Here is a 26,921-nt window from a genome sequence, read left to right as displayed (position 1 = left end):
GCGCCCCCGCTGATGGAACTAAGTAGGGGGTTGAAACTAAGTCTTGAGGGGTAGTTTTTGAGAAGGCCTAGCCAGTCCACCGCTAGAGCGCGCGACTGTAGATAAGTAGTTCAAATCGTGCAGAAGGCGAAACGTCGCAGAAACGATGTGAATATCCGCGCCGACTGCGGCAAGAGCGGCAAAAGCGGCGCCCCGGAAAAACGCGCACGGTCTCGTCGTTCCCGACCGGAAATGGTACTTTCGCCGGCAGGACCCTGCAGGACCCGCCATCCCCCCCTGACATTCGCTCTGCGTCAAAATGGACGGTGCAGTGTGAGGAAAATGGCGTACGCTGAGGAGTGCTCCGGAACGGGGGCGCAAGTCGTCGCGCGGAAATCGTAATGCCCCCGAAAACGGAAACGCGACCCGACGACCGAGAAAAACGCGGGTGCCCCGAATAAAGTGAGTGCGCGAAGCCTGCTGCTGCGACGAGATTGCCATAAGCCACCAGCAATAAATGAAGACTAATACCTCACATGATTTTTCAAGGACATACACACGTAACAAAGAAAGTTGATGTAAGTAAAATATATTGTGCGAGCCCCCCAAAAAGAAAATGCAACAACGAGACCAAGAGTTTATTTTAATTTAACCTTTTTTATTTGAGGCCGTCGGTTTATGGGTCAATCCTGCGTATCGATTATTCTGTCGCATAGGCTCGCTTCCTAAGCAGCTCTCGGGAACGTTTAGAAACCTTCCGTATTACGAAAACTTCCCCAACGATTCCGTGAATTCGATGTTATGCATCGTTCATGAATTCTCCCGGAACTAAGGCTACATATTTAATGATCGGGAATCGTAAAACCTGAGATATATTGTCTTGGGCAGGTTTCTTTTTGACTAACCAAATATTTTTTTTTTGTCACAAAAGAAAATGTTAACACAAAAACATCTCTCTTTAATTAATATCTTTTTTTTACATCAGTAATCACTTAACTGATTCATTTTTAATTAACCCCTAATCTATCTAGAATCTACATTTTACTAATTAACCCCTACCATGACCGTAATCCCATCATATTTTTGATCAAACAACCAAGCATTTTTCTGTAATTCAATTTAATTTAATTTTTTTTTTTAATTTTTTTCTGAATTAATTTCGATTATTATTAAAATTTGTTTTAATTTTTGTTCGAAATGATCTATTTTGATGGGAATTATCCGATAATCATCAAAACTGAAAAACTATCCAATGCTACATTGATTTTTATTTGACTGCGCACTGGCGAGGGCGCAAGCGCGTTTGTCGGCACGAAGTCTGGAAAATATATGACGTCACGTAGTCCCATCCAAAATATCTCGTGGGTGTTTTTCCACTTAAGGAATTGGACATCGTCGGTTCAAGACGAAAAACTTTCTTCTTTATTTTCCGTAGAAAAAGTTTATTAAATTTAAAATCCAAAAAAATTAGTACACTTAGCTTTTTAAAACGTAATGAAGTCACAAAAGTATTTAGTAACTATTTGAATTCTATTTATATTCAAATGTTAATGTTTAAGTATTTTTGTACGTCAATTTGTGCCTTCGTTCCAACAATTCGCCCATCAGGTAAAGTTAGGCTCATTCTTTGATATAAATAAAAAATTTTTTTTGGATTAAAATTTCTTTTTAGGGTATCGTGGGGGCCTAGGTGTAAGGAGAAATGTCCGAAGCTTCTGAGACACTGTCCGAAGAGGAACGTAGCTTATTCCGTCCATTTACCCGTGAATCGTTCGCTGCTATCGAGACGAGGATTGCCGAGGAATATGCAAAGCAGAAGGAGCTCGAAAAGAAAAGAGCGGAGGGAGAGGTAAGTGATTGCAATAAAACGAATTTAAATCGGATTAAATTTCATCTAAAACCCAACCGATTTGGAATCGAAATTTATTACAATGAATTCAGTGTATATATAGTATATACTGCCTACATTCACGTCTATCTGAATCTAACCCATTTTAGATGAATGCGTGTCGTTTGTAAATCTGTGCTTATGATGTGCATGATTATTTTTATTTTTGATTATCACGATGTCAAATAAGATCTATAATAATCTGATCAATCCAAAAATCTTTAAGATGAGCTTTCATGTACTATATCTGGCTGTAGATCCATCGCATGTATGTTGTATAAGAATATCTCTATATATATCTCTTTCTCTACAAGTAACAGATAACCACATGGAACATCTAAAAAAGTTAATTTGCCGAAAAATATTTTTTCGCCGAATAAACTTTTTAATATTTAACAATCAAATTCATACATGTTTTAATCATTTATGTCCCAATTTAGTAGTCGACGAGTAATTCTAGAAAAAAAATTAACGAAGCGATGCAGACAATGCCCTTGCTATTCATGTGCTAAATCTTCTTAAACTTTATTACAGCCTGGTTTTGGACGACGGAAAAAGAAAAAAGAAGTAAGAACTCCCCCTAAAAACATAAGCAAAACACTTGCTTTTACATTAGCTATTTACTAGTCCATGCTCCTGACGATACAAATCAATTAACTAAAAAACTATATATATATATATAATAACTATGATGTAACACAATTAATCATAATCCTCTGTGTTGTTTATACTCTTCCTGTCGTCAGTTGCATTATGCTTTTTACAAAATGACAAAAATTTTTGCTTGACACTGTATACACTTTCTACACTGGCTGTCATAATACGTAGAACAGGATTTCTTTTATATAGTGTAAATTGAATGCGTAATTATAGGTCCACATAATAGACATACAGTCTCCTCCACCTTTCTTTTGCTTAAAATCTTTGTAATTAATAAAAATTAATTAACACTTAAACTGTATGTATATTAGAAGCAATCAATACTTATTTAGAACACTTGTATGGTACTATTTTAATTTGCATGCACCACACCGTTAAATAAATTAAAAAAATTTTTCTTCGTATTTTAAAGAAACGACGATCGATAACAAAAGCAAACAGTTCCAGTTTATTATCTTTCAATGAACCGCGCTATCAGAATAATATTTGTGAGGTCAACCGAAAAGATTCTAATTGATCGTGTCAGAAATAACATGGCCACAGCGATTATTGAATAAAATATACGAACGGAACGCGGCGTCTATTTGAACTCTAGTTAAAAATACTAGCGCTATTCTTTGCGCTTTGGCCCCTAACGGACGGTCGATATTCTACGTAATTCTCTCACTTCGTACGGCAACAATCCATCAATCGACATTTTTTTTCACTTTTGAAAGATAATATTTTCGAGGAATTTTTTATATTTATTTAAAAAAAAATATTTTAATTGATAACAAATCCTCCCAATCTATTTTAACAATATTTAAATCGATTACAAAAATAGTCACCAATTTTCTGCGAAATTATTCTTCAAATTGGTATTTAATTATATCATATTATAAAATCAATAAGTACAAGTTTTATTGAAGTGGAACGTTAAATTAGGGTTTATTAACTCTTCGAGGACTCTTATTAATTATTCCATTTTAATCAACTTTTTGGCCAAAATTAATTTTTCAACACAATTCAATTGTTGATATTGGAGCGATTTTACTACTATTATGATACCTCGTGGCGTTTTCAAGGTTTAAAGGCCACGTACATACTTCATAACGTTCATTGATTGTGAAAGTGAAAAGACAAAAAAATTGAAAAATTGTAAATAAAAAATTTCGTGTTTTAAGCTTTGTAAGATGGCGCCTCTTGGCACTTATCAATATCCTCAATACAAATTATCCTGGCTAAATGAACATTTTAGAGTATGGCAGATAATAGAATATTAAGCGTGGAGCAAAATTTTGTCAAATCTCCAACAATAAATAATCAAGATATAATCAAACACACTATATATATACTATACATATATGCTTTGAATTTATATAGAAAGTGTCCTCGCAGGGTTAAAGACCAACTTGATATCATAAAACAAATTAATTAATGGAGGATTTGTTATCGTGTCCGAATTAATAAAAAAAAAATAGTTATTTGTATATCAACGCCGTGAAATTTATTTTTAACAAATTTAAAAGATAAAACGCGGCCGAGGTATACACGAGATTTTTTGGGCAACCGAAAGTTGCCCAGAAAAAATTTTTTTAGCTTTTTGCTTGTTAGTCTGTTGTGAATATTGAGTTTATTGTTTTGTTTTTAAAAGGGCTACACAAAAAAGATGAGTTCGGTTATGGTTGGCTTGATTGGTTGTGGGTGCGGTGTATTAACATAGTGTTTTTGCAGATTCGGTATGAAGACGAGGACGAAGATGAAGGCCCCCAACCAGATCAGACGCTCGAGCAGGGCTTACCGATTCCGGTGCGGTTACAGAGCAGTTTTCCACCGGAGCTCGCCAGCACTCCACTCGAAGACATCGACCCGTTTTATAGCAACCAAAGAGTAAATAATAATTAGCGTCCACGTGTTGGGATTGTCTCGATGTCAATGTCATTTCTTTTCCATTTTAGACGTTTGTAGTGATCAGTAAAGGCAAGGATATATTTAGATTTAGCGCAACAAATGCTCTTTGGATACTCGATCCTTTTAATCCGATTCGCAGGGTAGCTATCTATATTCTTGTACATCCGCTATTCTCTCTGTTCATTATCACGACTATCCTGGTTAATTGCATTCTTATGATAATGCCTACAACACCCACCGTAGAGTCAACTGAGTAAGTGGATACTCGTCGAATTGACGCTCTTTTTTATTTTGAATACTCGAGAACGACACATATTCTTGGTAATTTGTTCCTAATTTTTCTAGAGTGATATTTACTGGTATCTACACGTTTGAGTCTGCTGTCAAAGTTATGGCCAGAGGTTTTATTCTTCAACCATTCACCTATCTTAGAGATGCATGGAATTGGCTGGACTTCGTAGTCATAGCTTTAGCGTGAGTAGTACTAGAAGAAATAGCATTAGACCACAAACGTTTTGTTCATTTTCCATTTTATTTTTTCACGTGCGGCACTTAAAAACGTATCGTCCAGCTCGCTCTCACTCTCTGCTCAAATATTTTTTCGAAAAAAAAATAAAAACACGTCAGTTTTTACCTGCCGCACTTTACATTACCTAAATAGGATTCAATTTACATAACGAGCAGAGCTTATGAGATGTATGACTTTCAATTCCAGTTTTTTGAGAGCACGGGGTTTCAAGAAATCTCGGCACAGAAACAGACTTACCTAGAGAGAGAGAGCGAGAGCGAGAGATCGCGCGCTCGACGCGACATTCCTTGACACCCTGTACACACTGATACCTGTCACTTTTAACGTAGGTTTTACTGTTTCTGTTTGAATTGAGAGGTGGACTAACCGTTCTAATTCCACAGCTACTGTATTATTTTCCAAATACTATTATTTTACATATAAATATGTATGTTACAAGTGAGTTTATTGTGCTACGACACGTTCTTTTGAGATCTGTAGATTTATCGTAGCAGTGGCGTAACATTCATTTATTTACCTATCCTTTCTAAATCTTAAAGCTCCTTCATTTTTAATTCCCTACTTAAATTCTTCGTAAAATATCTTTTTATACATTTCATTTAATTTCTTCTTCTATGTACTATCTTAATAATATTAAATAACAAAAAATATGTATTAATTATTTGAAAAGAAACCTATTATATTATTACGCCACTGACCCGTAGCGTTGTTAGTACCGAAAATTTAGGTAAAAATCCGATATAGTTCATAGAACCTTAGCGTTGATAACTTTGTTATTAAGAATAGACACCTTTAAACGTGGGACCTGTGTAGAGAGATTAGCAGTACACATCCTTTTCGTTGTTGAGACGTGAAAGATATTCAGTTTTGATTAAACGTTGCCATAGACGATAGCGTAATCACTCGTTTTTTTGGAGATGTTCCTTTTTTACGGACTTATTGTTAGTTATAAAAATACTGTGCTTCGATTAGCGTTGGTACTTAGAGGTCTTTTTTCTTTACTTTGCCAAACTGGTGCAGCGCCTGCACTTACTTGCGACTGTTTCAGATACGTTACTATGGGTATAGACCTCGGGAATCTCGCTGCTTTGAGGACGTTCAGGGTCCTGAGGGCTCTCAAAACCGTTGCCATCGTTCCAGGTACATAACGATTAAATCGAATTAAATGAAACTAGGATTTATTTTTGCGTAGGTTTAAAAACCATCGTCGGCGCCGTTATCGAATCAGTGAAGAACCTGCGAGATGTGATAATTTTGACCATGTTTTCGTTATCCGTATTTGCTTTGATGGGTTTGCAAATTTACATGGGTGTGTTGACACAAAAGTGCATTAGAATTTTTCCCACTGACGGTTCTTGGGGTAATTGTACACATGAAAACTGGTTTAGATTCAACAGTAACGAATGTAAGGTTTGTGAAATTTTGTTGTTTTGTGATGTGGATTTTGATGATTTTAGCGAATTGGTATGAGGCGAATGGGGATTACCCGCTATGCGGAAATTCCTCAGGCGCTGGACAATGTCAGGAAGGTTATATGTGCTTGCAAGGTTTTGGGGATAACCCCAATTACGGCTACACGAGTTTTGATACGTTTGGGTGGGCTTTTCTGTCGGCGTTTAGGTTGATGACTCAGGATTATTGGGAGAATTTGTATCAATTGGTAAAGTTTAAAAGTAAAATTAAATGAAATTTTCGTTCTAACCTTACTTGTTTTCGTAGGTTTTACGCTCAGCAGGTCCATGGCACATGTTGTTTTTCATAGTGATAATTTTTCTAGGATCGTTCTATTTGGTTAACTTGATTTTAGCTATAGTTGCAATGTCCTACGACGAGTTGCAGAAGAAGGCCGAAGAAGAAGAAGCAGCCGAGGAGCAGGCGATCAAAGTATGGTTAGTGATTATCGTAGGTGGATAGATTTCGATCGTTTCTTTTAGGACGCCCAAGATGCCCAACTGGCTAAACAACAGAGGGCGGAGGCGCGGGCTGCTCAACACGCTTTGGCCGCTCAGCAGATGACCAAGTCTTCTTCCGGGTCGTCATGCGAGAGCTACGAGCTGTTCCTGGCGCAAGAAAAGGGCAACGACGACAACAACAAGGAGAAGATTAGCCTGCGTTCGGAAGGATTAGATTCAGTGAGTGAGCAGAGAAGGGTGCCTAATCCTACGAACATTCGGAAGGTCAGCACTGTAAGTGTCCTGAAATTTGTACGTACTGTTTTTATTCCGATTAGATCAGAGAGATTAGAGCCAGTATTCTTTGCGAAAACGGTACTACCTGAGGAGCTCTTGCGTATACATTCAATATCATGACACTTATAGTGTCCAGACAGCATTTTTCTGTATCCACTTAGAGTTGATTTTCTAGAAATAGTCGTAGCTGCATGGTTTTGGGACCGTTTTTTTGCACTTGACACTCGTTCTTGACCACATTATCTCTGAATGTTATTAGTTAGTAGTTCGTACCTCACTCAATTTCCAAACACCACCCGGTAAGACCCCGAAAGGACGGCGCAGTCGTTCTGAATCTTCCGTTCTTTGCATGTGGACGAATGCCCACAAACCCATCACGCATAAACAGACGGTGTCCCATGTCCAGGCGAGCTTGAGTCTACCCGGTTCTCCCTTCAATCCACGCCGAGGTTCTCGCGGCAGCCACCAGCTGGCGATGCGCAACTCCCGCCGAATGGTCGTTCCGCCGAACGATAGAAAGCCTCTCGTACTGTCTACGTACCTGGACGCTCAGGAACACCTTCCATACGCGGATGACTCAAACGCCGTTACACCAATGAGCGAAGAGAACGGCGCCATGGTCGTCCCTGTTTACAATTATTTAGGTAACACTATAACAAGCATTTTTAAACCCTTTTAGAAGTCGGTTTTTTTATACAGGTTCCAGACATTCTTCCTATACTTCGCACCACTCCCGCATGTCATACACGTCCCACGGAGATCTCCTCAGCGGTATAGGTGGAAACAGCAAGATTATGACAAAGGAGGAAATGTTGAGGCGAAATGGTCCCTCGGGAGCCATGAAACCCAACAGTTGCACGGAAAGGCCTAAGCACAAAGGCGATTACGACGGCCCCACAACTGTTTGCGAGGAAAAGCTAAAACCGTATGACAATCCCTACACGGACCAGAGGCAAATGGTTGAGCTGAAAGACGTGATGGTTCTCAATGACATCATAGAACAAGCTGCCGGTGAACCGGATCATGGAGGTAAGTGTCACCCACTACTCACAATACTCATACTCATGAGTCCCTACACTAACACCATCGCAAACTGCTGCTAGTATAGCTTATAGATGAGCATGGTGATGGAAATTGATGGAAGAGAGCTTTAAATTAGTACTATTTTAACGCAACTTACAATTAGCTACATAATTATTCTTTAAAATTATCTAATCATATCCTTTTGTCACTGACGTATGTTAACGTACTGAAGTGTCTTGCATTTTCCGATGGTGTCTCACAAGAACACACAAAATACAATAAGCTTAACGAAACGATTAACTTAAAACAGTAGCGCTAGGGAAACGTGGTGGAGTTATGGATGTATTAGCAACACATTTTGTAGCACCACCGCTATTGCACAAAACCTCTTTCCCCAAAAAAGAGTGTGTCAACTTCACGCTTACTAATGCCACGTACAGGGTCTGTTTATTATTTCTCAGCCAATGATGACGACGAAGAGGAACCAACGATGAAGGAGCGTTTACTGGCGAACGCTATTAAAATAATTGATATTCTTTGTGTGTGGGATTGTTGTTGGTGCTGGGTACAGCTGCAGAAGTTTGTATCTTTCATCGTCTTTGACCCGTTCGTCGAGCTTTTCATCACGTTATGTATCGTCGTAAACACGCTTTTTATGGCGCTCGATCATCACGACATGAATAAGGATCTAGAGAAGGCTTTGAAGAGTGGAAACTATGTAATTAATCAATTACTACATGTGTATAAATGATATTAATTTTCTTTTATTCATGTTAATAGTTTTTCACCGCAACATTTATGATCGAAGCCACCATGAAATTGATAGCTATGTCGCCCAAATACTATTTTCAGGAAGGATGGAACATTTTTGATTTTATTATCGTAGCCTTATCGTTGTTAGAGTTGGGGTTGGAAGGTGTACAGGGATTGTCCGTTTTGAGATCATTTCGATTGGTATGACTTGATCGAAAAGAATTTGAATATTTTAAGTAATAATTTTTTATCGTAGCTTCGTGTCTTCAAATTAGCAAAATCATGGCCAACGTTGAACTTGCTAATATCTATTATGGGTAAAACGATGGGTGCTTTAGGAAATTTAACCTTCGTGTTGTGTATTATCATCTTCATATTCGCCGTGATGGGCATGCAATTGTTTGGAAAGAATTACGTTGGTGAGTTACATGAATATTTTTAAATGTTTTAGATCGAAATAATTATTTTTATTATTTTTTTTTTTCAGATAACGTTGATAGATTCCCAGATCATGAACTTCCGAGATGGAATTTCACAGATTTCATGCATTCTTTTATGATTGTGTTCCGTGTGTTGTGTGGGGAATGGATTGAGTCGATGTGGGATTGTATGTTAGTGGGAGACGTGTCGTGTATTCCATTCTTTTTAGCAACTGTGGTAATTGGTAACCTTGTGGTATGTATCTTTGGGGTAATATGCTTTTGTTTGAACTATATGATGTTTAATTTTTAGGTTCTGAACCTCTTCTTGGCCTTGCTTTTGAGTAATTTCGGTTCGAACAGCTTGTCAGCGCCAACGGCAGATAACGACACCAACAAAATTGCCGAAGCCTTCGATAGAATCGGTCGGTTCATTGGGTGGATCAAATCGACTATACGGAATGTGTTCAAACTGGTCAGGTTCAAGCTCACCAACCAAATTTCCGACCAGCCGTCAGGTGAGGGACCGTCCAACAGTTGGAACCAAGGTTTTTATCTAATCTGATAGCTTGCTGGTTTTTGCTTGATGATCACTTGTTTTACTTTGCTTAATATATTATTATATTTTGCATGTTATGTGCAGTAAGTAAGGAGGATTCCTCATCAATATGAGCGATAGATCTTTTTTGGTTTCTACTTACCGGAAATATTTTTTACTAGTGCATTGCTAAGCAGGTTATTTATACATTTATTGTAATTTTGAAGGTTAGTATTTTTTTGTTTTTGAGGGTGCGCTTCGAGGTTCCTCGATGAGAACAACCGTTGATGAACCGCGTGCACTTATTGTACATATTCAATTACTTGCATGATCCACAAGAATTCGCAAGCAACCGAACTACACCTTCAAAACCAAAACGGCACTAACATCGAACCGCGATTGTACTCCTTCCGAAAATCAATATCATAGCATGATTAATATATCCCTTAATCACCGTGAATCCGGTCGAATAAAGAGTCAAAGAATCCAAAACGCGGAAACTTCATCCTAACCATGTACAAAGTTGTTGTGAGGGTGCAGTTTCCGATGACACTCAAAAATATCATCATCGCTTGCTTGATCGTGTTCAATATTCCGGGGCGACTTCCCGGAATTGAAAGCTACAGTGTATTCCAACTGTTTAAACATTTATACTTTCCAACGGCGACCACTTTGGATGTCGTAAAATACACGTTCATTGTAGATGCGAGAGATGGAGGACTCGAGTTGACTGGTGACGATCTGATGGCCGATGGCATCATCAAAAAGAGTCCCAAAGATAAATTGGAAGTGACTATTGGTGACGGCATGGAGTTTATAATTCATGGTAATTTAGATGCTTCTAAAAACGATGCTGTTGTGAAAGAGTCTTTGTTAAACTGGTTGCTATTTCTAGGTGATAAGAGAAGTAAGAATACTATAAATAAAAGTAAGACTATAGGAAATTCGATTATAGAGCATGGGAACTACATGGGCCATACGGACGATCAGATAAGCAATAAGTCATACGGTAGTCACAAACACCGGTTCAAGGATGAAAGCCATAAAGGGAGCACGAAATCGCTTGATCAGGATGATCAAGAAGAAAAACGGGACGCCAGTAAGGAAGAGTTGGGTTATGGAACGGAAGATGAGGATCAATGCGAATGCGATAGAAAACCTACATCGAATTTGATTGATGAAGCGGCCATCGAAGCGGCAGATACCGAAGATATTATCGAATATTCCGCCGATTGCTTCCCAGAAGGTTGTTACAAGAAGTTCCCATTCCTAGCGGGCGACGAAGATTCACCCTTTTGGCAAGGTTGGGGCAACCTTAGATTCAAAACGTTTCAATTGATCGAGAACAAATACTTTGAAACGGCCGTCATTACGATGATTTTGACGAGTAGTTTAGCCTTAGCGCTGGAAGACGTCCATTTGTCCCAAAGGCCGATTTTGCAAGATATTTTATATTATATGGATAGAATATTCACCGTTATTTTCTTCTTTGAAATGTTGATCAAATGGTTAGCGCTGGGATTCCAGAAATATTTTACGAACGCTTGGTGTTGGTTGGATTTTATCATCGTCGGTGTATCGTTGATCAATTTTATAGCCTCACTGTGTGGTGCTGGAGGGATTCAAGCCTTCAAAACCATGCGAACCCTCAGAGCCTTACGTCCATTGCGTGCTATGTCTAGAATGCAAGGGATGAGAGTCGTTGTCAACGCCTTAGTCCAAGCCATCCCATCTATCTTCAACGTGCTCTTAGTGTGTTTGATATTCTGGTTGATATTTGCTATTATGGGTGTCCAACTTTTCGCCGGAAAATACTTCAAAGTAAGTCATCAACAATTTAATATTTATTACATTTTCTTTTCATTAAACGTTTTTAGTGCGTTGATGCAAACAAAACGACGTTGAGTTACGAGATTATCCCCGATTACAACGCTTGCAAAGCCGAGAATTACACGTGGGAAAATTCGCGGATGAATTTTGATCACGTGGGAAAGGCGTATCTTTGTCTTTTTCAAGTCGCAACCTTCAAAGGTTGGATTCAGATTATGAACGACGCTATTGACTCCAGAGAATTGTTAAAACAGCCGATTAGAGAGACTAATATCTACATGTATCTCTACTTTGTCTTCTTTATTATTTTCGGCTCATTCTTCACTCTGAACCTGTTTATCGGAGTAATTATCGATAATTTCAATGAGCAGAAGAAGAAAGCCGGAGGATCGCTGGAGATGTTTATGACGGAGGATCAGAAAAAGTATTACAATGCCATGAAAAAAATGGGCTCCAAAAAGCCTATGAAAGCTATTCCTAGACCGCGGGTATGTAATAGTATAATATAAAAAAATTTGTTATTGTTTTCTTGATTTTGCGAATTTGGGTTTGTTTTAGTGGAGACCGCAAGGGATTGTCTTCGAAATAGTAACGAATAAAAAGTTCGATATGATTATTATGTTATTTATCGGTCTCAACATGTTGACAATGACCATGGATCACTACCAACAGAAGCAAACTTTCACGCAAATTTTAGATAACCTAAACATGATTTTTATAGTGATTTTTAGTACCGAGTGTCTCATGAAAATGTTTGCCTTACGCTATCACTATTTCACGGAGCCTTGGAACTTGTTTGATCTCGTCGTTGTAATACTGTCTATACTGGGTATGATCTGGTTAACAATGTACGTCTTTCCTCAAATTGTTTCTTTGTAGGTTTGGTGCTCAGCGATATTATTGAAAAGTATTTCGTATCGCCCACGTTACTCCGTGTGGTGAGAGTAGCCAAAGTGGGCAGAGTATTACGTTTGGTGAAGGGAGCGAAAGGAATTCGAACGCTTCTGTTCGCCTTGGCCATGTCGCTGCCGGCGCTCTTCAACATCTGCTTGCTGCTGTTTTTGGTGATGTTCATCTTTGCCATTTTCGGGATGTCATTTTTCATGCACGTGAAGGATCGGAGCGGGCTCGACGACGTCTACAACTTCAAGACGTTCGGGCAATCGATGATTTTGCTCTTTCAGATGTCGACGTCTGCCGGATGGGACGGCGTCCTCGACGGTATTATCAACGAGGAGGAGTGCAAACAACCCGACAACGAGATCGGTGAAACGGGTAACTGCGGAAACTCGACGATAGGGATAGCATTCTTGCTAAGTTATCTGGTGATATCGTTCCTGATTGTAATCAACATGTACATCGCCGTCATTTTAGAGAATTATTCTCAAGCGACGGAAGACGTGCAAGAAGGCCTTACAGATGACGACTACGACATGTACTACGAGATCTGGCAGCAGTTCGATCCGGACGGGACGCAGTACATCCGGTACGACCAGCTGTCGGAATTCCTGGATGTGCTCGAGCCGCCGCTGCAGATCCACAAACCCAACAAGTACAAGATAGTGTCGATGGACATTCCAATATGTAAAGGCGACTTGATGTTCTGCGTGGACATTTTGGACGCTCTCACGAAAGACTTCTTCGCGCGTAAGGGCAACGCGATCGAGGAAGCGGTCGAACTGGGTGAAGTGCAACCGAAGCCGAACATTCCGGGCTACGATCAAGTCAGTTCGACCTTGTGGCGACAAAGGGAGGAGTACTGTGCGCGCCTAATACAAAACGCCTGGAGAAAGCACAAGAGGCAAAGGGGCGGCGTCCCCGATCAATCCGACGAAGGCGAAGCCGACGCGGAGGGTGACGCCGACGGGGACGGCGAAGGAGACGGTGACGGTGACGGCGAGCTCGGCGCTCGACAAACTGCCGTCCTCGTCGAAAGCGACGGTTTCGTCACCAAGAATGGGCACAAAGTGGTGCTCCACAGTCGTACGCCCAGCCTTAGTTCGCGGTCCGCAGACGTTTGAGATTGGCAACGCCCCTCCCCGACCAAGTCCTAGCGCGACTTGACCTATTAACGCGTCATCTTTATATCGGTTCGGTTCCCTGCGTATCCTTTTGTTCTTATACATCGAAGTCAAGTATTAATGTTCCCTACGGCCCGACGTAAAGATGAGTATAGACCCGCTTTTCGAACCTGCACAGCCACATCCCAGCGTGACCGTGCAAGTTCGCGCAGCTGCTCCCGATTTTCGACGTTCCCAATCGGAAATCTGGACCCGCTTAGATCACCAGGTCTCCGCTAACCACGATTCGCCTTCATTATCGACCCCTCGCGAACGACGGCGCTTTCCTCGGCCGCCGTCGACGCGATTTTCCGCAAGGGGAGGGGCGTACGTTGCCGCATCAATCGAGGGATTTAAAAAAATATATTAGAAAAAAATAAAATTAAAATTAAAAAACGTCGCAAAATTGTACACAAACTTTTTGTATGCCTCGTACAATAATATCTACTGTAAGTTCGTATGTGTGGCAGTTTTCGGCGTACGGGAAACTACCAAAGGAAATTAGCACGTATGTCTATTTTAATATCAAATGCTTTAACGAGAGTTACGTTCGTCGCGGACGCGCTCTGGCAATGCATTTAAAAATTTGATGACACGGTTCACCCTAGCTTCGTTCGTTGTTACTTTCCATGGCTGAAGCATCAAATATTTCTAATGCATTACATAGAGATAGGCTCGTTTCATCGTTAATCACACACGGCACATACTAAATACGTATAATTCATTTTTAACCCATTTTTTTATCCACCCCTAAAGAATGCTTCGTTTATTTTTATTCTCATTTCATCACTTATTAAGTTTTATGAGTTTGTACCGTTTGTGAAAACTAACGATTCTAAACACACATACACACAAAAACACACAACACACGCCTGTGTAACCATTTCGTTGACGTTTTTCTGTAGATAGTACGTATTGATTGTTGAATTTTTTATAATAAATGTTGTACATCTGACGGTGTTTGTGAAGTAAGGCGGATTCGACGAAAATGGGTACGTTTCTACTCGAGCGTATTGTTGTTCCCAAGACAATTAGCTGGTTAGAAAATGACCCAGTTGATTCCGAGAATGCGACTTGGTTGCTTTTTTCTATGCGAAAGAAGCAGCGCAAGGGCGAAACGATTGTTGAGAAGTAGACGAAATTGGTGTAAATAACTTGTTATGATAATTACGGAAAAATTGGACGGCTTGTAAAATAGTCAAACTTAAATTTCAAACCAGGGTTTTTCTTGGTTTACCGTTTTACTTCTGAACGGAGAGGACTGATGTTATTATTTATTTCTGTAAACCAGAAAGAATCTTTTTTGAAAAAAAAATATGTGTAAATAATTGTCCATTGAAGAGATTATATTAAAAAAAAGCATACATAACTTACCTACCATTGCGTTCTTTCCGGGTGGCTTTCGGGAAAAAAAGTGAGATCGTATAGTTTATTTTTTTCTACGATATCGAAATAAACCCACTCAGGTTGTAACGAAGGTTTTCCTCGAAAAAAAGGGTGTCTCTTAAGTTTTCGGTTTTCACATAATGCGCACAGATACAAAAAAAACAAACACTCAGACATCCGACGTAAAATACTTTAAAGAGTTATCCTTTCGTCCGCCGTTGGAAGCCAGGATAACTAACGCGCAGCGATTTACCAGTAACGCAAAAAGCGAACACGACGTGTAATATAACGTAAATAATAACAAAAAATACGGCCACAACTGACACTACTTCATAATGTTCACACACCTTTTTACTTGACTTCTGTGGCACTCGCTGATAAAAACGTGAAATAATAAATAATAACGCACTGGCAGCCCTTCGTACCCGCCCTCAAAACATTTTTGACTCGCTCCGGTAATCACGCAATAACGTTCAAAAGCAAAAGAGAAACCCGAAACGCGGTATACATAATAATTATTACATTTAAAATAAAGAGAATGAAACAAACACAAGGGCGTAATAAGAGCAAGCGATTAATACGGTGAAATCAAGATCAGTTTTTTTGCACCTATTACGATTCTACGAGCTTTTATATATTTTCCATCTAATTTGTATGGATAATGACAAAAAAAAACAAGTGCATGATCATTCTTGTAAAATAATATTATTACATATATACATATAGTTTTTCTAAGCAATTGTTGTTTTTAGAATAGCTATTGGAATATTAATATTTAGTTTGTAAGCTTGGCGAAAGAATAAAGCGGTCTCGGTATAAAAATCTTTTAATTCTACCTTTTATCTTTTATTAATATACTAAATATAGGAAATTAAAAAATTGATAATTTTAAAAAATGGTGCCAATAAAAGTTGTTCCTTGTTTAATTCGTAACAAGTTTTATTTGAAAAATATTTTGATACAACCAAAAAAAAAAACCAACATAATTAAATAGGAAATTAAAAATGTCATAATTTTAAAAAATGGTGCTAATAAAAATTGTTCCTTGTTTAATTCTTAACAAATTTTATTTGAAAAATATTTTGATACAACCAACATAATTAAATAGGAAATTAAAAATTTCATAATTTTAAAAAATGGTGCCAATAAACATTGTTCCTTGTTTAATTCTTAACAAGTTTTATTTGAAAATGATTTTGATATTTAAAAAAAAAAAATAACCAACATAATTAAATGGAAGAATGTATATTTATTTATTTTGCAATAAATATCACAATAGTATATATAAATTAATTAACGACTAGGTAACTATATAATCTTTTTTAATTTATTTTGAGCTGCTTTTATCACATTAAAAATATATACATATGTATAAAAATATATTTATCGTTTGAATATTCTTCAAAGAATCCTAAAATGTTGAATTAAATTAAATTAAATAGGAGTATATGGATGGCCGATTTCTTTCAAAAATATGAATCCTGCGAATAACAAGCAGGTTCCTAAAAGATCCCCCAAAGCAGTTAAAAACGGGATGGCGGAGTTATCCGGGTCAATTTTAAACCTCCACATGGTATGGATTAATAAATGGCAGACGTAGAGAAGAATACTCAGTTGAAATATAAATACTGTCAGGTAAGTTAGAACAAAGTAAACAGTCGAGGCTAATTCGCCGTTGTTATAAATTACATCGGCAACCAGAACGAATACAACTTGACCCGGAATTGATAATATTACTAATAATCTCGCAGTTCTCGCCGATAACACTAAAAAAAATAAGCGTTAATTTGAAAATTTTAATTTTATTTTGAACTTACTTTTACTAAAAAACGTTGCCCACGGCATTATCCATTGCTTGGTGTAAGGCGGGATGATACCCGGCAAAGAAGTTTGATGCAACATCGTTGATATCCGACTTGATTGTATTGAAACTAAGTTTCCACCGATTCCGTTGATTATCGGTTGGAAGACTACGAATCCTGTGAAATCTTCCACGGCACTATCCAAAACTAAACCACCCATTCTATAATATTCAAAAAAAAATAATTAAAAATTACAAAGATTTATTTTTTTGACCTGTTTTGAAACAATTTTACTCCATTAAAATTTCTTGCCACGAATCAGCCACCCCTAAAATTTTAAACCGAAAGGGGGCCGAACGCATCAGGTGGATGATCTTTCAATGTTCTTTTCAAATATAACGACCCTAAACAACCTCTCTCTCTATACACTTTGCGCATGAATAATTTTGTATTAATCGATGTCTAAGTATTGCAAAAACATAAATTCTGCTAACAATATTAAATATTACTGCAGAAATATACTGCTAAAATAGAACAAGATACTGCATGCAGAAAACTAGATGACTTAATCTGCTTGGAAACACTAAATATTACTTGCATAAGAGATGATGATAGGAAGAAGTAAACTAATAAGAAATTGGATCAAGCCAGTTACTTAAAAATAATATTTCCTAAAATAATATTTGTAAAATTTCCTGGAAAACATTCCAGATAATGTTTCAATTTTTTAAACGTCACGGTCATTACATTTGAATTGATGAAGTATTTTTGTATGCGTCACCTGAATTCCGTAAATATTGTTAGCTTATTTTTGAAATGAGAGAGATTAAATTATGTTTTTTAATGAAGTAATGTTTTCGCAGGCCATTAAATTAACATATCTGCCTAAAATATACTTGAAGGATATTATAAAAAAGTCTTACCCGCTAATAAATAAAGCTGAAATAACAGGAACCCATCCTTCTTTTAAAACAGTCTTGGTATATTTATTCTTTCTTACAATCATAACCCAAGTAGGTAACAAAAATAAGACGTAAATTCCAACGATGATGAACATGATATAAAAGTATTTATCGTGTATTTCGTATAAAAGAGAAGCAACTGTTGAAAGGACGATCAAAGAAACGACGTCTCCAATACTAGCCGCTAAAGGAGTGGCCAAATTATCGGGGTTCATTTTTAATTTTCTTGTTAAAAGTATAACGGCTATTAATACAAAGTCCAAAATAAAACAAGATGTTGTTGCGGTTATTGTGCTAGAAGCTACCAATAACATGGCATCGTGAAAATTAAAATCGCCGGTAAGAACTGCCGATGCCGAAACAGCAAACAGCGATACCACGCAAGATGCAACGATAGCTTGGACTTGTACTAAAAAAATGTTTCCTATAATCATCGAGATGAGCTCAGCGCGAATATCCAATGTTCCTAAATTGGCTTGGGTACACATCCTCGATGCCAAACACATATCCAAATTTCCTTTTAATCCAATTATGGCTGGTACCAAAATATAGAGCGCCTTTATGTTTTTGAAAACTTCGTAATCTTCAACTCGACCCAAAACCAAACCGGCTCCTATAGTTCCTATACCAGCAATCAAAAAGGGCACAAAAATTTGGAGCGCCATGTAGAAAAGATTTTCCACAACCGGTTCTTTACAATTGTGACCCGATTTTTCATTTTCTTGAGATTCAACTTTATTAATATCGTTTGTTGGTAGCTTTTTTTCGTTCTCCATTAAACCAAGCACTGTGCTTACCGTCATTTGGTTTAGATCACAGGATAATGTTTCTGTGCTAACATCTATAGGATTTGAAAATCCTTCGTATTTTTTTGACGTCATTTTGTATGTTTTTTGAGTTATTTACATCCGTACAGGCTGGAATTAAAAATTAATAACGTAATTTTATTGTTTAAAAATATATATAAACGATAATATGTTGATTACTAAACAAATTAACAATTACCTCATTATCTATCACCATAAAATTGTGTCAAAATTAATTTATAATATTTTCATTGATTGATTTAAATTTATTTAAAGATTTTAAATCAGATTTTGTTTTATCAATAAAGTTGTTGGTAACTTAATCTCGTAGGTGAAAACAATATATTAATTAAACGGTGTAGTATTGTTTTGCAAACGTGTGGGTATTTTATCGTTTGAGCAAAAAATTTGAATGATTTAAAGCGAAATGCTGTTATCTTGAGGCGTACAATAAACATTTTTTGAAAGTGATTTGTAATTGAAACATTTCTTCTCGACGTGTTCAATAAAAATTTTTATAATAATTAGAAAATACAAAACTCACATTTTTCTTTTATATAAGTGATAACTTTCCTTTCCTTTTTTTACCGCACATTTCACGGTGGAATTACATTTCAACTTACTTATGACAAAGGTATTTTTGTTGTCGATATTTACCGATAACGCGTCTTACGCAAAACTACCATAACCACATTGTAGAAATTTTGTTGGCGTCAAACTCGCGTTTAATGAAAAAAAAATCGCTAATCATATAACTTTTAATAGACTACCTCTAGTAATATGTCACGATATGTTTATTCGCGTATTACGGTTAAAATAATGTCGCGTATAGCGTTTTATTCGATATTGTCCAAGGACAAACTTAATGTTCAAAAAATACCTAATAAAAAAATAAATATAAATTTTATTAAGAATTTTTTTTTAAGAAATTATATAAAAAATTTAATATATAAATAACATATTTATTATATTAAATAATAATTTTATATAAATATATTAATTTTTATATTTTTTATATTTTTTTGAGGGAGATTAATTTTTATATTTTTTATTAAAATTAATAAATAAAATAATTTAATAAATTAAAAATAATTAACTTACCAAATAATTGCATACAAGTACAATAAAGCAGTATTAATCGCAGAAATCAACAACACCTTTTTATACTTTTCAAAATACCTATTGAATTGACGGTGGTAAACCCTCCACTAATTCGCAGCACACAAATAACACAACGGCGCGACCGTTTTATAAACTTAGTTTAGTCATCACGATTTTACTTAGAATCGCGCAAAACCGATTCGTCGATATTTGAGGTGGGATTTCACGACTTACCTGAAGACGACTGCTACCGTGCTTAGCCGAAAACGAAGCTGTAGGTGCCCTTAAATAAAAAAAAGTTCGGTCACACAATGCCGAACTCCATTCATGGAACAGGTACGTTTCTTGCTCGGAAATGAGAGCCGACGTCGGGTACTTCTAATCACCAAAGGCTTCGCAACTAACTAATATATATATATTTGTACATATCTCAAACACGTGGACTCATGATCCAATTAGAGAACGACGATTGAATTTTATTACTATATATTAATACTGCAAAGTGGTTTAAGAATAGTAACATTTCTTAATAGATATTGAAAACAAATTGTATTGTTTTCTTTTTTATCTATTAAACTACGTAATCAATATTTACAAATACAAAAATTTTATGTTAAAGTAACATTTATGCTATCAATACAAATTGCGTTACATTTGAATGCTTAAGACTTCACAACCATTTGTTAGCCCATTAAAATTTATTCAATTAATAGGAAAACTGTTGTTATTCAACCAACCAAAGATAGTTGCAGCGTAGATAATCATTTATTATTATCAATCTGTATCCTTATCTACTCAAAACTGATAATGGATAGAGTATAATGACACGTACAAAAATTGGCAGTATTAAACTAAATAAGGTTGACTCATAAGCAGTTCTCGTGATACTTTGCAGAAATTAAGGGGTGATTGCCAAAATACAACAACCAGTTTTAGTTTAGTTGTCAGAATTTTTATCTCCAAAATATATGATTTCTATTAAATAATCTCCAAAACAATAACTAACACAGCAACATGTTACTTACAAAAATTACTTTTAATGATCCAAGTAAACATGATCCATAACCAGTTCCATCCTAGCTATCATAATTTTTGAGGGAGAAAATATACAGGGTGGTTCAGTTTTTAATCGGGAAACTTTACTAGGACGTAGTACTTGCCAAAATAACACAAGTTTTTTATATAAACATAGGGTCGCAACTCTTTTGTTTTCGAGCTATGAGCGATCAAAGTTGAGCTAAAAATTTACATTTTATTATTTATTTCGGCTATAAGTAAACCGAAGAATTTGAAATTTGGTATGTATTTACTACTGGTTAACATCTTGTTTTCTAGCATACCTTAAGCTTCCCTAGCGCCCTCTAAGGGGATGAAATTCACCACCCCCTTGGTTCTTTTTAGAAGAACTTTTTAACGCAATGCAATATTGACATAGAAAAATATGGGTTGTACAGCTCATTCTTTTTTGTCTCTTTAGTTTTTCTCTTAAAATTGATAGTTTTTGCGTAAAAAAATAAAATATGTTACATTGCGCGGCAAAGCGCTACCTACTAATAAAAAACAAAATTTTAAGTTGGCTATGGAAGATGTAAACTTACCAGGATTTTGGGCTAACACAATAACACAAATTATTTACGATTTCGTCTCTTGACTTGTTTTCTCATTAAAGTAATAAAAAATTTAATTAAATTTAAGTTAAAATAATCATTCAAAAGATAAGTAACATTTAATAATAAATTAAATAGTATACTAAAAAAATGGAAATTACAAGAGAAAAATGTTAAAAAACAAACAGAAAACTAATTAAGAATCAAAATGAAACAAATTTATCAAAAAAACTCATTACAAAAATAAACACAATTAATTTAAAAATTGTTCAAAATGCATGCCATTGTTATCAATGCATTTTTGGCATCTTGTAACAACAGAATTAACTGCTGCTAATATTTGAAACGGATTGTTCCTTAAAGTGTTAGCAGCGTCTTTTATTTTTCCCAACAGTTCTTCCCGAGTGTTTATTGGAGCGGCGTAAACTAGATTTTTCATATAGCCCCACACAAAAAAATCTAAAACGTTAAGATCAGGAGACGTTGGTGGCCAGGCAACGGGACCTCGGTTTGCCTCTTGATAATTGACAGGACCTAGTCGTCCTATCCGTCTATGTCCATAACGTGCGTTACACCATGCACGTATCCATCTGAAGCCAATGTTGCTCCAGATCACCTAGAGGAACGTCCGATAAACATTCCGCCAAATCGTTTTGCAAAAAATTTAAAAACATCGTTGCGTTCAAACGAGGTGGCAAAAAATAAGGCCCACAGAGGTTATTATTAATGACACCCATCCACACATTAAAACTAAACTCTGTTTGGTAGGTTTTTGGACGTATTGCATGGGGATTTTCATGCTCCCAACTATATAAGTTATGGTAATTTACGACACCCCTTCTTGTAAACGTGGCTTCATCTGTCCACAAAATCTTCTTACAAAAATTTTGGTCACGTTCAACAGACTGTACAAACCACCTACAGAAAGTTACTCTTTTAGGACCATCTTCAGGTCTTAAATTTTGTACAGGTTGAAAACGATAGGGTTTCCTGTGGTCCTTCTTCAGAGTTCGTAAAATTGTACTTCTTGAGACTCGTAAATTTTGAGCTTGAAGTAGTCTAGCAGCTATGCGACTGCTTAATGTGCTGTCATTATCAAAAAGGTTTAAAATTGCTCTTTGGTTTCTGTTATTTTGATTATTTCGTACTTGCTGGGTATTTAAACCATATTGTCGAAAACGTTGATGTGTATTGATAAATACCTGAGGATCAGGACATCTTCTATTAGGAAACCTTCTAGCGTATTCTCTAGATGCCGCTTCCGCATTTCCATCACAAAAACCATAAATAAAATGGATTCTTCTGTCGAAAATAATCGTGGCATGATCAATTTTTCGTAGTTTTTTAAACAATGATCAACAATAAAAAAATAATGATACTTTTACTTAATAACAATCAAGAAATATTTTCAATAATTGTCAACAATTAAGAGGATTTAACGTAACTAACAGCTCGTCTCAATACAAACATAAATTGTTTTTTGAAAATCAAAGCCAACTTTTAGAGTAATTTTAGCTAAGCATGGCGGTACATGGCACGACATTCCATTTTTTTACACAAAAACTATCAATTTTAGGAAAAAAACTAAAGAGACAAAAAAGTACCATTAAAGAATGAGCTTTATAACCAATATTTTTTTATGTTAATACTCCATGGCGTTAAAAAGTTCTTCTAAAAAGAACCAAGGGGGTGGTGAATTTCATCCCCTTAGAGGGCGCTAGGGAAGCTTAAGGTATGCTAGAAAACAAGATGTTAACCAGTAGTAAATACATACCAAATTTCAAATTCTTCGGTTTACTTATAGCCGAAATAAATAATAAAATGTAAATTTTTAGCTCAACTTTGATCGCTCATAGCTCGAAAACAAAAGAGTTGCGACCCTATGTTTATATAAAAAACTTGTGTTATTTTGGCAAGTACTACGTCCTAGTAAAGTTTCCCGATTAAAAACTGAACCACCCTGTATATGTATGATAATTATTCGTTTTGGTCCAAGAAAGATCCAACTTTGGTTCCATTTTGAATCAGTGCCATGTTTTTAATATTACATGTATTAAAAAAAAATAAAGTACCAATAAAAAGTTGATACTAAACAATAGATAATTAATAACAATTAACAATTAAGATTTAGATTAAATTAAGATTATATTAATTTAAAGTTTATTTTGTTTAACTAACGGTTAAATATTAAGGAAAAACGCGTAAATAACCTTTAAAATTGAAAAAGTTTTTCCCCTTGATTTATGATGTACTAAAAAAAGAAAAATGTTTTGCTAAGACATTAATAATCGTGAACAATACCATTTAAGCCGAACCATTTAAAACAAATACAATGGACGTCCTTAGGAATGAAAAAAGTACAGACATTTTGCATGATTGAAAATGTCGGTTAATTTGTGTCTATTCTTTTAACCAAAAGTAATTATTATAAAAAAAAATTTGTTTTGTAATATTTGTTTAAAAAATGAAGCAAGATAAAAATAAAACGTACAATAAAATGTTTGACCACAAATGTTCCCAGATTCGCAATAAATCGCTAAGTACTTGAGAAAAAAGTATACGTAACACTGTGGAAAATTTTGTTTAACTCGGAAACATTTTTTTATATAACTCTTTTCTTAAAATGTTTATTGAAACCCTTCCTCACTACGTACGATAGTACACAGATACTTTCTGTTTCCTTTATTAAATTAAAACACAATAATAGATGGGACCTAGTCTTGACACGTTTGTATATCTAATTCAAAGTGCTTGAGTTTGTTTACACAATGTAATCTCGTCTGTACATATTTTTTTTTTTTTTGAGAAAATAGAGACAGATTTGTGTAAGATCATTATCTTTAGTAGTAAATAATATAAAGTATTTATAAATGGTGATATCATCAATTGTTTAACAAATATAGAATTTCGATTCATTAATGATTAATAATAATAAAAATAAATAAATAAAACAAATATAAGAATAGAAGAAGAAATTAATTCATTTCTCATCAAGTTTTATTTCAGTTATGTCTATCAATAATACATCATTATTTGCCCTACGCTTAACAAATACAATACAATTTGTTTTTTTTTATAATACTCATTTCTGAATATGAAAATGTAAAAATGGTTTACCTTTTTTTTTCTTTAAGACAATAAAGTACAATACGAACGACTAAAATATTCAATCGAGAAACCGGGGACTCATGTTATTGTTGTTTCATCGATAATTCGCAGTATCCATAACGTTTTATCACCTTTTGTCTATTAAAATTAAAATAATTACCAATACATTAGAAAATCAATAAGTTTTTGTCCCATCTCAACTTGAAAATTATCCTCTAAGAATGAATATTTTAGATCGTTTTGCGGTATTTACAACTGTTTTTGTTATTAATAATATTTTTAAGGGTATTACGCTCTATCTCAATATTTTTGTATTAATATTATTGTTTTTTAAGATGACAATAACAAATTACGGATGTGATTAATACAAAACTAATAAATACAAACAGTTATTTATAGCGCGTAACACCGATTAAAAAAAAATAAAAATAATTAATTAAAAATTAATATATATTTTTTTTGTAAAATACATTTTGCATTACAGATTTTTTTACAGTAATTATTTTGAGTTGAGGTAAAATCGTCGTATAACATCATTATAAAATATCTTCAACAATGTATAAACCGATTCTGCACTATCTTGTACACCTTAAAAATTATTTTCCTTTTATTATGTATAAATGAGAAGATCTACTGGCAGTTTGTGTGTTTTTTTTGTGGAATATTTATTAATTTATTATTTTGTTGATATCTTCGTTATATTTTTTTGTTATTTAGGTTCATCTTTTGATACTACGTACACATATAACACATATACATAACGCAAGCACACATATACTATTTAAATTATGATCAAACAATACATCCTTCTTGTACCATCTTTGTTTTCGTTTCGCCATAATCGCAGAATAATATGAAAATAGTTTATACTTTTATATTTCAATATACTTCTTGAGTCTCCAATGTAAATAGATAAATCTTAATAATGTGACGTACTCTACAAAAACGGAGAAAAAAAGACGATTTCTATAATAGTTAACTTAGTGTTCGTAGCCTAAACATCCTTAAAATCTAATTTTGATTTTGTGCCTCCGATACTTATATATTATTTTTATAACAATACGCCTTTTTGTTTATTTGAATTTTTTTCAAAATTTTGTAATTTTCCAAAATTTTTATTCTAGTTCCAAATTTTTTACGAAAATTTATTAGATTCTTTATTTCGATTTATCCTCACCTCGTGTTGATTCAAAATGTTCCGATACGACGGGGCTCGACAATAAAAAGAAAATCCCCCGATTAAATCCCCGCACAAAAGATTCTTTCAATTTTACCCCTTTTTAGAAAAAAATAAAAACGAGATAAACCGAGATTACCAAAGTTTAATTGTACGTGGAAAAAATTAATCAATGACAAAAAAAGGGAAAAAAACATGTTTGAAGTGAGGGTTCGGATTTACCCCTTTTTCGCAAAAAATTTTTTTGGGAGGGTAAATAAAATCCGCTACCCTCATTTTACAATAATTACACATTTTTATGGCAATCGGGGAAACACCAGATGTCCACGGAATGGCAACAATGGCACACGATCAAAGTTATTTTGGAGAATAACACTTATTTGTACCCAAAATTCACCCCAACTTTAATCCGTTCGTTTGAACATCTGCCATTTATTTCTATTGAAATATATTATTTTTTTTTAATAAAATTGTATTTTTGGGCAACCAATTTCTTAGGTGTTAATTTAAATACATCCCTATGTTCTTAATGGAATTAAAATTGATGATAAATACCGTGTTTGTTTAGTTGGGATGGGTTGGGTTAAGAAATAAAGTACTTTTCGCGACTCATATCTCACTGTGATAATTTAGAAGAAAGAATTCTACCCGATTAAGTCAAGGTCGTTTGCGGGCGAGGAGCTACGATTGAAACCACATCAATACAGCAGAGATTATATATATTACTTAATGTATATCGAAAATATTTTCAGATATATCATAAATTACGGTTGCCCAAAAAAAAAAAATATTTTTTTTTCAATTGTTGTTAAAGACATCGGTTATATTTTTATTCTTTTCAAGATGCGGAGTAGATAAAGGAATATGATGTGAAAATCAATAGACTGATAATTAAGGATGGCGAGGGGGTGGGGGAACATTCCGGGGGTAAAAGGGATATTGTCGAGCCCGCGATCGATCGTCAAACGGCCGAAATGAAATAATTAAAAGTAAACAGCCCCACGTCAACTGTGAATATACGGATATTATTACGAGTTTAGTCGAATTTTAGTTTTTTCAAAAAAGCACCTTTTTTATATTATTTTATTTACACGAATAAACCCCGCATATTCGAAAAAAACGCGTTCCGTCGCGGAAAGAAAAAAGGTAACACCATCATCCCCTTTTATTATAGTATAGACTAGAGATAAAACCAATATATATATATAATTTTT

The 26,921-nt window shown here is 35.3% G+C and overlaps 2 protein-coding genes across 29 annotated transcripts; one reads left to right on the top strand and one right to left on the bottom strand.

The window, feature by feature from the left end:
• Nucleotides 1–108: 108 nt before the first annotated feature.
• Nucleotides 109–15,966, top strand: LOC111425664 (sodium voltage-gated channel paralytic). Of its 25 annotated transcripts, none has more exons than XM_023059837.2 (23): nucleotides 109–557; nucleotides 1,652–1,828; nucleotides 2,402–2,434; nucleotides 4,241–4,396; nucleotides 4,465–4,670; nucleotides 4,763–4,891; nucleotides 5,995–6,086; nucleotides 6,139–6,351; nucleotides 6,404–6,606; nucleotides 6,666–6,830; nucleotides 6,881–7,132; nucleotides 7,524–7,779; nucleotides 7,835–8,164; nucleotides 8,599–8,876; nucleotides 8,939–9,112; nucleotides 9,168–9,330; nucleotides 9,399–9,586; nucleotides 9,644–9,878; nucleotides 10,572–10,763; nucleotides 10,824–11,689; nucleotides 11,746–12,186; nucleotides 12,257–12,527; nucleotides 12,578–15,966. In XM_023059837.2, exons 2-23 carry the CDS (start codon nucleotides 1,682–1,684, stop codon nucleotides 13,717–13,719), a joined length of 6,132 nt encoding a protein of 2,043 aa, XP_022915605.1. In that variant the 5' UTR covers nucleotides 109–557; nucleotides 1,652–1,681; the 3' UTR covers nucleotides 13,720–15,966. The 25 variants fall into 25 exon arrangements, with proteins under 25 accessions (XP_022915605.1, XP_071055213.1, XP_022915607.1 ...); XM_071199115.1 differs by having other exon boundaries at nucleotides 110–557; nucleotides 6,881–7,078; nucleotides 7,542–7,779; nucleotides 10,572–10,694; nucleotides 10,764–11,689; XM_023059844.2 differs by having other exon boundaries at nucleotides 110–557; nucleotides 7,542–7,779; nucleotides 9,644–9,848; nucleotides 10,572–10,694; nucleotides 10,764–11,689.
• A 407-nt stretch (nucleotides 15,967–16,373) lies between these two features.
• Nucleotides 16,374–20,374, bottom strand: LOC111425666 (solute carrier family 41 member 1-like). 4 transcript variants are annotated; one of them, XM_023059854.2, is made up of 4 exons: nucleotides 20,050–20,374; nucleotides 17,870–18,825; nucleotides 16,962–17,167; nucleotides 16,374–16,910 (listed from the first exon to the last, which is right to left on the bottom strand). In XM_023059854.2, the coding sequence occupies exons 2-4, from the start codon at nucleotides 18,787–18,789 to the stop codon at nucleotides 16,579–16,581; spliced, it is 1,458 nt and encodes a 485-aa protein (XP_022915622.2). In that variant the 5' UTR covers nucleotides 18,790–18,825; nucleotides 20,050–20,374; the 3' UTR covers nucleotides 16,374–16,578. The 4 variants fall into 4 exon arrangements, with proteins under 4 accessions (XP_022915622.2, XP_022915620.2, XP_022915621.2 ...); XM_023059852.2 differs by lacking the exon at nucleotides 20,050–20,374 and adding an exon at nucleotides 19,816–20,041; XM_023059853.2 differs by lacking the exon at nucleotides 20,050–20,374 and adding an exon at nucleotides 19,259–19,606.
• Nucleotides 20,375–26,921: the final 6,547 nt, after the last annotated feature.

This window comes from Onthophagus taurus, chromosome 8 (assembly GCF_036711975.1).
Source record: "Onthophagus taurus isolate NC chromosome 8, IU_Otau_3.0, whole genome shotgun sequence".
In the NCBI taxonomy this organism is placed as follows: domain Eukaryota; kingdom Metazoa; phylum Arthropoda; class Insecta; order Coleoptera; family Scarabaeidae; genus Onthophagus; species Onthophagus taurus.
This window is presented reverse-complemented; position numbering and strand designations above follow the sequence as displayed.

Coding starts and splice junctions, on each gene's coding strand:
- LOC111425664 (XM_023059830.2), top strand. CDS start 1,682: ATGTCCGAAGCTTCTGAGACACTGTCCGAAGAGGAACGTAGCTTATTC. Junction 4,892..5,994: donor TTCGTAGTCATAGCTTTAGC/GTGAGTAGTACT, acceptor CGACTGTTTCAG/ATACGTTACTATGGGTATAG. Junction 6,352..6,403: donor TAGATTCAACAGTAACGAAT/GTAAGGTTTGTG, acceptor TGATGATTTTAG/CGAATTGGTATGAGGCGAAT.
- LOC111425666 (XM_023059854.2), bottom strand. CDS start 18,789: ATGACGTCAAAAAAATACGAAGGATTTTCAAATCCTATAGATGTTAGC. Junction 17,168..17,869: donor TCAGCTTTATTTATTAGCGG/GTAAGACTTTTT, acceptor TGAATATTATAG/AATGGGTGGTTTAGTTTTGG. Junction 16,911..16,961: donor GGCAACGTTTTTTAGTAAAA/GTAAGTTCAAAA, acceptor TATTTTTTTTAG/TGTTATCGGCGAGAACTGCG.